At 38.3% G+C, this 10,635-nt stretch overlaps 1 protein-coding gene across 1 annotated transcript in view; it reads right to left on the bottom strand.

Moving 5' to 3' along the window:
• Positions 1-6,154, bottom strand: part of LOC106872766 (uncharacterized) — a 27,448-nt gene extending 21,294 nt beyond the window's left edge. The window contains exon 1 of the mRNA XM_014919899.2: positions 2,859-6,154. Within this exon, the coding sequence (XP_014775385.1) occupies positions 2,860-5,397 (2,538 nt within the window). The 5' untranslated portion in view covers positions 5,398-6,154 and the 3' untranslated portion in view covers position 2,859. The remainder of the gene's footprint in view (positions 1-2,858) is intronic.
• Between the last annotated feature and the right edge of the window lie 4,481 nt (positions 6,155-10,635).

Here is a 10,635-nt window from a genome sequence, read left to right on the forward strand (position 1 = left end):
AAGAAGGCTCTTTATTTATGGAAGACGGGGATCCTTGTCACACAGCTAAAATGGCCCAAGATTAGTTGGAAGAGAATGGCACTCAAAAGCTTCCATGGCCAAGCCAGTCACCAGATATGAACCCTATTGAACAGCCCTGAGGCATAATGGACAGGACACTTCATAAAAAGAACAAGAAAGCATCGTCAAAGCCAGATCTTTTGAGAATTACTGCATGAAACTTGGCAAGAAAATATTCATGATCTGATCAATAACATGCCTAATAGGGTCCTTGCATTGAAAAATGCAAAGGGCATGTCTACTAAATATCAAATATTCACATTATAATAATTAATAAATAATTTGAATGTATAATTTCAGATTCAAATAAATTTTAGCAATTATTAGGGTGTCTATTCACTTCTGTCATGTCTGTGTATATATGTATGTTTAGTTATATCCCTTTACTTTGTTCAAAGTTTATATCCAATCAGAATAAACTTTGTTCACTCATTCTTATCTACTCTAGGCAGAAGACCTGAAATTATAGGGGAGGGGGGGTCAGTCGATTAGATCAACTCCAGTACACAACTGGTACTTAAATTATCGACCCCGAAAGGATGAAAGCAAAGTCGACCTCGGGGAATTTGAGAATCAGCTAAGTACCAGGAGATAGTTAGAGGTAGGGATATTTAATCAATCGTTCCTTGTCTCCAAAAGTTGGCCCTTAATATACTTTTCTACACTCTTACCCTTAGTGGAATCGATACATTGTCAGACAAAAATGCTTCATATTTTGCCATGGCCTTTTATGTTCTGAGTTCAAATCTCATCAAGACTTACACTTTGTTAGTCACTCTTCGAAGGAGGGGGGGGGGGGGGGGGGGTGATGAAATCAATTACTCGAGATAAATTTGTTTGTTTGTGTTTTGATTTTTACACCTGTATTTTCATGCTCACGTCGTTTAGACATATATGTTACCATAGTACCATTTTACAACTTGTTCTTTTCCAGTTACTAAGCAGGTGCACTAGATGGCACTGTCGCCTCACTATTCAATGGTGCACCCTCAGATTTACAGCGATGCACTTATTTCAAAACCCCATTTTAGCATTATTACAAATTAGTGCCCACCCAGAATATTCAAAAGCAACCTCAGGTGCCAGAGTCTGGTGAAGGGCCTGACTGGATGCCCTTCTTGCTAATCTTTACCTGTTTTTCAGGTAAGGGCTCTCTTATTCCACAGCTTTACCACTTCTAGCTCACCAATTTGCAGACAAACGCATATATAAATTATCTCACTTAATGTACCTCACTCTTGAAAAGTGGCAACATTTTTGTCGGTTGTCATCTGGGATAATTTTAGTAACAAATCAAACAGGTAAGATACATTAAGAATTTCAATTTTAGTGTTTATCCATAATGTTACTGCTTTTACACCTGTTAATTAAATTTACCTGCCCATAAAAGTCAAATTTACTCAACAAGATCAGCTAAAATTACATAACTATAAACCAGTGGTATACAAAGCACCCACTGATAAAATTTCAAATCTGTAAAAATTTACAGTTACAAGCAATTATTGTGGACATCCTCCTTGAATCTGAATAATTCAAAATAACGTGAACAAATAAGCATTACATTTGACAGATTAATATGAACACTTAAGACGTTTTTAGATTCCTCCCCCCCACACTCTGGAATTATTAGCAATTTTCCTTTAAGTCGAAAATGTTTCTCACGGGTTTTAAGTGTGTAGTGAATAAAGTCGTTTCGGAAAAGATGCCTCCCATAATTCTGAAGACTTTGGTGAAAAACATCGGAAAAAATCCCCGTCAAAACGGAGAAATTCCAATTTATGTGGGCTGTCTGATCCGAAACTCCGTTTTCCAGAATCTCCCCGCCCGCTTCCAAACATTTCGCCTATAAATTTCTTTGTAATTGTAATCTACACCGTTTGAAAGGTATCTGTATAAAATTTCATTAAAAAATACGGTTAATGTTTGCAAAACCTATTTTCCAGAAAGTTATGAGGAGGAAAATGTCGGGTTCTCTGAATTTTCCGAAACTTCTCTTTCCAACCACTCGGAAAAGTTTTTTTTTTTCCAATAAATCTTTACATACACTCAATCAACAGGATATAAGCGATTATTTGGTGAAAGTTTCGTTAAAAAAGTATCCATTTTTCTGGAAGTTATGAGGCAACAAATTCAGTGGGGTATTAAACTGTAGTTATGCCTTTTTTCAATGAATGTTAACGTTAATGGGTTAACGTCAGTACCAGTTACGTTTTCAACGGATTAACAATTAACGAAGTTAACTTTTTGGTTAACGGATTAACGGTACCCACCTCTGGTATTTGTATTTGTGTATATGTATGTATGTATGTATGCAGAGCCGGCTTAGCAACATTATTATAGGCCCTATAGAATATATCCATTGCCATCAACCCACAGCGAACACAGACCAGAATTGGACTCCTAGACCTTTTGGGGTTCCAAGGCAACTGACCAGTGTGCACGTGCCTTGATATGGCACTGTGCGCGCGCGCGCGTTTGTATATGTGTGCTTGTATTATACATGTATGTGTGTACGTGTTTGTTTTGTGCTTTCTTATACGTTTGTGTATGCGAGTAGCTTATCTATTTTTAGCACTTTCAATTTAGTCCAATAAGGATATTGCTACAGGTCAGATTAACCGGTCAATTAATGTATTCGATGTCACGGGGTTAAGTACTGTATGACCTGTGACCTCCTCAAACGGAAAACATTATCTTTTCCGTGGCTCTCTAAAAGTATATAACTTTATCACAGCAATTTAATAGAGGTTTAAAAATGAAACGAGCAGAAAAAAAATATATAAAGAAGAATCATTTACCTCATCTCTTTTGAGTCATAAGGAAAATACGGTCGGATATAAACTGGAAGGCACTGTAGAATGTGGTCAAACTGCAATCGTGTATACCTCCAATAAGGCACGGTGCCATTAGATCAACAATAACCAATAAATTAATGTAGAATGTCTTCAATTTCTGTGGTTCCACCAACATTACTAACATCAATATGGCTACAGTGAGTATTTCATCAGAACAAACACAATATTGCTTATTATCGACGGCACAAAGGGTAGAAATTGTGGAATTCAAGCAATGAAACATTCGTGTTAAACAACGGAGTTTGGCGACAATGCTACTGGTTATTGAAAGATTGTCCAAGTAGACTAGAGCTGGAGTAAACAACTGTTTAAACTTGAATGTGTTGTATTGGGAATTCCTGAACGGTTTAGCTAAAGGAATCTCTTTTCGAACTGGTTCTTGTGCTGTGGGATTCGCAGATAAACAGCTCATAAAAGACTCATTAGAATCAACAGAGCTCTGTAAGGAGTTGCTTTGTGGACAAATTTCCAGAGATTCCATTAGATTCGAGCATTCTTCATCAGCTCGCTTGTACAAATTCCTCACCAAACTTCCCCGCCACTTCAAGTCTTCTAGTGAGGTAGACAGTCGAAAGTTACCAGTGCTCAGAATTTCTTCTTCTTCGCTGCTATTACTGCTATTTTTGCCAGAATCTACCTGGTCGATGCTATCATACACGTCACACTTAGAAAAGAGATGCTGTACAAAATCATCATCGGTTATAAACTCTGTAACAGAAAAATTTGCAATATTGTTGATGAGTTTTTGGCATTGCGAACCATAGGCTGTTGAGTAAAGGTAAAAAATATCGTCCATAATATTTAAGTACAGGTGACTCTCATAAATCAGCCACAGTTTAGCTGGAGAGATATCTTCAGGTGAAAGCAGTGGCGGTAGAATTTGGTAGGTCATCTTCTGCATGTGACTTTTGATATCAGAACAAATATTATCCAGAGAAGACTTCATAGGAATGGTTTTGAAACAATCGCTTAGAATGGACTGTCTTTTGTTCAAACAGCAGCTATCGTCTAATTCTGGTAATTCCATAGAACTGGCACTTTGGTAACTTAGACTATCAGGAGAATTTGAAAGGGAATTATATGAAAGATTTCTACGTTGATGTGTTGTGATTGTATTTTGATTTAGAATACTCAATTCCGCAGGCGAAATCCAAAATTCAGTAGACGTATCTTTCTTCGAAGTGCCAAGATTAAACATAACATTTTCATCAATACAGGCATTTATTTTATCTCTGATGTTAGAACAAAAACAAGCGTGAATTTTGTGTGCTTCATTGGGATTAGCTAAAATGTAAGCTATCTTTTCATTATGTGTTTTCCAATAATCAGGTTTTTCATTGACATCCAGAATGTCTGTAGCCCTTTCACTACCATCAATTTTTACGTCTATACCCAAAGTTTCACCAACAGATTGGATATCTCGAATCGACATAGTTATAGCTTCGCGAACTGTCACCATTTTCACCTTAATGAAGCATTGGTTCTGCAACTTTTCTTTTTGTTCCAATAACTTTTTGTAAACTTCATTATAAATATCATGAAATACATTCTTCTGTAATTTCTTGCGCCGAAATTTTTTCTTTTTCAATGCAGGCCTTACAATCACATTCTTTATATTTTCGCGAATATTTTCCAGATTTGTCAATTGTTGGTGAATTACATCTCTATCTTTGCGATAAATTTGTAACATGGAAATATTTTGGCTTCGACTCTCTTTCATGTTGTTGATTTTTCTCTGACATTCATCCAGAAGTCTGTCGTGCTTAAAAATGTCCCTTTCGACATCTTTGAGCAGGATTTCAAGAAACTCAGACTTGCAGTTATGTCTAATATAAGACTCTTTGTGAAAGCTTTCCGTACGGAATAAACGTTCTCTTTGCGAACGAAGTGAGGATTCAGTTTGGAAAACAAGTTTGTCTTGTTTCAGTATAGCTTTTTCGATTTTACTCAACTGTTCGTAAATGTAATCCTGTGATTGCAAGAGAAGGGGCAAATCACAAGTGGTAAATTTTATTGACGGAAACACAAAACAATGAAGTAGTCTTAATACGTGAGAATGGAATTTGTCGAGTGTGATTTCTTTACGTCTTAAATTGTTAAGACACTCGATAGCTTGGTCAAACAGTTCGTCCAAGAAACATTCAAAATCGTAACATTCAGCATAGTCTGTGGCATCGATAGACTTTTCGCTGAAACGGTAATGAGAACAGAGGGTATTGGAACCTTGTAAAGTTTCTTCAGTCTCTGCCTCGAGTGTGACACCCCCGCCACAGAGTCTAAAGGACTTTCGAAATTTAATTCGCCGAAGATCACAATCCAGGTGAATATAAGAAATGACAAGGCATTTAAACCATATAGCAGGTTCCATCACAACGGTTTCAGAAGAACTCGAGTTCTCTCCAACACGAGGGCGACAATCATCTCGAATGTTGATATCATAAATACTTTCGGTGTGTTTCCCGAACTTTATACGTACTTCCATGTCTAAAACACATTAAGATCGACAGGGGTGTTTTTAAATAATTCTCTCGAAGTAGTCACGCTGTTACTTTCATTACTGGTTTGTTTTGTAGATAAATTACAGCAGGAGAAACACATTAATAAGAGAAAGAAGAAATATAGAGCATTTTTTTAACTTACAAATACGAATAATATTTGTTAGGTGTCAGTTTTGAGTAGTCTTCTTCCGCGCACTGACATAACTCCGGGCGGGTGAGGTGTAGGTAACGCTCCAAACTTGAGATAAGCTTTTTTATTTATTAATCCTTTAATGAAATAACATCACTAACGAAAAGATAAGCCGCTTCAAATGTAGATACACCACCACTTGTCGATAGCTTTTAGTATAGAGGACACAATAGTAGGAGAGTTTAAATATTGTTGTTAGTCATATCAGCAAAAGCCCTTCACGTCATTATAGACAGAAGCGGGAGGGGAAAAAAACATTTAAATGTTGACATCATTAAACAGCTATAATGTCTACATGACGAGTAAATCACAATAAAATCCGATTATTTGAGTTTAAAGCTGAACCGATTGTGTCATCTGTTTTTTTCCACCAACGTTGATTTAGTTTTTTAAAGTTGTGTGTTTCAAAGTTTCCATCATCGTCCGGTCCGACTGTGTTGCACTCACCTGCTCTGGTTAGTCCGGAATGACAAGCTTTTAGTCTTGCGGGGAACGAGTTTTGTGTTGGTTGTAAATTAAGAGGGAGAGCCTATGTTGAGTCAGTGGTGGAGGAGGAGGTAGAGAAAGCTAGGCGAAAAAGTTTGCGGCGATGGTGGCGACGGGGAGTGAGAGTAAGAGATATTAATGACAAAGAGAGAGGGTGTGTGAAAGAGATTAATAGCAAAGAGAGAGTGAGAGTGAAATAATATAATAACAAAGAGTGAGAGTGAAAAATATTGACAAAGAGAGAGTGGAGGGAGAGATTATAACAACACAGAGAGGTGGAGGAGGAGAAGACGGAGGGTGGAACTATTTCAAGGCGATGGTGGCGACGAAGAAACAAGAAAGAGAGGGGAGGTGCGGAATGATTAACAGAAAGAGGGTGCAACAAAAGACTGAAAGAGGGAGAGAAAGAAAGACTAGAGATATATATAGAGAGAGAGCCAAACTGACAAATGTATGGAAGAAAGAGGAGGAGGAGACGTAAAATAGTTTGAAAAAGTAGCAAGAGAGACAGAGTGAGAGTGGGAGGGATATTTTGAGCTGAAGGTGAAAGAAGGGGAGACGAGGATGAGATAATGGTTGTAGGAGTCACGTGGGACTGTTGTGGAACCGTTTATCTTCGTCCCACTTGTATTTTCTATTCTTTTCATTCACACTCCCTTCAACAATATCGTCAGAATCCAGCGTGATTACACATTTCTGTATTCCTCCACACACACACTCTCTCTGTCTCTCTCTCTCTCTCCAGTAATCTCCCATTCATTCTCCCAGCTCTCTCTCTCTCTCTCTCTCTCTCTCTCTTTTCTTGGTTCTGGTAGAAATTAGCGGAGAAATAGAACTCAGAACATGTGCCTATAAATTTAAGTTCCAATGAACGAAAAGCTCGGCCCTTGAATCACTTTTGTAATTTTCTGTCGTTTAAAAATGTGTGTATGTCTATATACACACACACACACATGTAACAAAATCTCTCTCTCTCTCTCTCTCTCTCTCTCTCTCTCTCTATATATATATATATATATATATATATATATAAACCTGCGCGCGCGCACATATTTATATGTATTATACACACATACATACAGGAGTGGTTGTGGTAAGTAGCTTATTACACAACCTTTCGCTTATTAGACAGAAACTGAAAGAAGCCCGTCTTATATATATGTGTTTGTGTTTTCCCCCACCCCATACCACCATCGCTTGACAACCGATGTTGGTGTGTTTGCATCCCTTAGCAGTTTGGGCAAAAGAGACCAATTAGAATAAGTACTGGGCTTACAAAGAATAAGTCCTGGGGTTGATTTGTTCGGCTAAAGGCGGTGCTCCAGCGTGGCCGCAGTCAAATGACTGAAATAAATACATAAAAGCGTACAAACCTATATATATATATATGTATATATATATATATATATATACATATATATATATAGGAAGCATAGGAGTGGCTGTGTGGTAAGTACCTTGCTTACCAACTACATGGTTCGAGGTTCATTCCCACTGCGTGGCACCTTGGGCAAGTGTCTTCTACTATTGTCTTGGGCCAACCAAAGCCTTGTGAGTGGATTTGGTAGACAGAAACTGAAAGAAGCCCGTCGTATATATGTATATATATATATGTGTGTGTATGTTTGTGTCTGTGTTTGTCCCCCCAACATCGCTTGACAACCGATGCTGGTGTGTTTACGTCCCCGTAACTTAGCTGTTCGGCAAAAGAGACCGATAGAATAAGTACTAGGTTTCCAAAGAATAAGTCCTGGAGTTGATTTGCTCGACTAAAGGCGGTGCTCCAGCATGGCCGCAGTCAATTGACTGAAACAAGTAAAAGAGTATACAGGAATCACTCAACTGTCACAGGTATTGCGTTCCAAACCACCACCCCCAACAAATAGGTGAAAATCCGCAATGTAGAAATAGTACTGTACTGTATATTTTTTTTGTTGTTTTTATAATTTGTAAATATTTAAAATATTTATCATAAATACAAAACAACACTACGAAGGAATCAACATAAGCTTAAGTAACAAACCACGATAGGTAAAATAGACTTTGTTTATGGTTCCTTTTTACTCCTCTGTCCCTGATTGGGAGAGAAGAGTACTACACCTTAGGAGGTCTTCTCTGCCACCTTACAAGGACATGAAATCCACATCTGTCTCAGATCTGTGGAAAACAACATCACCCTCTTCGTTGCCTGTATGCAAGGTCAAAGTTGAAGACTTCCATTGCACCCTCTACCTGTCCCCATCTTCTCTCTCCCTATCACACCTGTATTTATGAAGAAAGTGTGATAATGTTGGGAGTCTTGGTTTCTTGATCATCCTCCATGATGACTATTCTTATGATGGTGGACATGGTTCGTGCAGTGCCAGTCCCACTCTCTTGGCGTTCAGACTCCTAATGGTTTGGTGCAACAAATGCCAAAAGCCCAGCAATTATCAGGAGGCAGGATTTGTACGGAGTTATCTTCTCTTAGATGAACAACTATAGAGCTGAGGGGCCTCATCTGCCTTGGGTCCATTGGTGTGTATGTGAGTGGCCTTCATCTGGGGACAATTCCATGACATGCTAATTAACCTACAGCTGGGACTCTGATGGGTGCTACTATTCCAGGTCAGAATAGACTTGGGAACAACAATGGCTAAGAGATGATTCCACATTCCTCAAAACTCTAAGACTTCTGAACCAGTGCCCCACAGCAGTTTATAGTCATACACATGTGTGCGTGTGTGTGTGTGGATATCACATGACAATTACACATCCCATGATGACTGTAAACGAGTATGGTTATCATACAAGTAATGTTGTTTGTTTCCAGTCTTCCGTGGATAACATGTCAACCATTTACACACAAACACAAAAGTAGGTAGTTCAAATGATCTAACGGCTGAACATTCATTGTCCAAAGCTCACGCCACCACCACCACCACCACCACCACCACCACAATTCTTCAAGATTGTTCCTCAACCCATGAAAATCACTCAACATTAACATCATCATCATTTAATGTCTGTTTTCTCTACTGGTATGGGCTGGATGGTTTGACAGGAACTTGTGAGCAAGGAAACTGTGCCAAGCTCTACTCTCTGCTTTCAAATGGGTCTCTACAGCTTTTTACGTGGCACCAGCACTAGAAAAATCACAGGTGTGACTTTGCGGTAAGAAGTTTGCTTCTCAACCATATGGTTTTAGGTTCAGTCCCGCTACGTAACACCTTGGACAAGTATCTTCTTGGGCCAACCAAAGCCTTGTGAGTGGATTTGGTGGATGGAAACTGAAAGAAGCCCATCATATATATATATATATATATATATATATATATATATATATATATATATATATATATATATATATATATACACACAAAGTATTATGATAAAGTTCAGATGGTGCATTTTATGTGCCACAGGCTTCTTTCAGTTTCCATCTACTAAATCCACTCACAAGGCTATAGTAGAAGACACTTGCCCAAGGTGCCACGCAGTGGGACTGAACCCGGAACCATGTGGCTGGTAAGCAAGCTACTTACCACACAGCCACTACTGCACCTATAGTAGTGCGAAATTGAGGGAGATTCAGCTGTTATTTCTTCCCGAGCTAGAATAACCCTTGTTGTTATAAACAGCCGGAAGAGGGTGGTGGCAGACGGGAATTACCACCACCACCACATCAGCAACCAACATCACCATCTCTACTACTACTACTACTACTACTACTACTACTGTTACTGCTGCTGCTGCTGCTGCTACAGTAATGACGATGTGGTATTTTACAAATGGAAGTTATTTTATTACATAAAATACAAACATAACTGGGTCATAGCATTAAGTAACATTTCACTCTGCATTTAACACAAATCTTATTTATTCTCTCACTTCTGCCTGTCTGTTTCTCCCTCCTACTCTCTCACTCTCTCTCTCTCTCTCTCTCTGTGCATAATTGTATATATGTGGGGGGGGGGTGTATACACATATATATATACATATATATGTGTATGTATGTATGTGTGTATGTATGTATGTCCTTATTCAGTTTATTTCACGATTTCTTGCCAATAGAGAAAGAACCGGTTTCTAACCTAGATCCAAGGCTCCTTCATTGGAATTTCAACAGCAGAGTATTTTTGCATGTATATATGTGTGTATATGTTTAGTATTTGGAGTCAGTGCATGTACAGATTGTGTTCTCATGCATATAGTTGCATATCTAGACATGCTCATGTATGCTTAAAGGATAAACTTCTGGAATTTTTCGCAACTTCTGCAGTTCCAATGATGATTTCAATATGTAGTCTTCAAGTACATATGTAAGTATGTGTGTATGTATGTATGTATGTATGTATGTATGTATGTATGTGTGTATGTATGTATGCATGTATGTATGTATGTATGTATGTATGTATAGACACATTCCCAATGTTGGCTGGACCTCAAAAATTCCAGACACACAGGTCTTGAGGACAGCTGATATCTTGAGTATTGAGGCAATGGTGCACAAGCACCGGTTACGTTGGATTGGACACCTTATTAGAATGAAGAATAGCAGGATTCC

The sequence above is a fragment of the Octopus bimaculoides genome, chromosome 22 (genome assembly GCF_001194135.2).
Source record: "Octopus bimaculoides isolate UCB-OBI-ISO-001 chromosome 22, ASM119413v2, whole genome shotgun sequence".
In the NCBI taxonomy this organism is placed as follows: domain Eukaryota; kingdom Metazoa; phylum Mollusca; class Cephalopoda; order Octopoda; family Octopodidae; genus Octopus; species Octopus bimaculoides.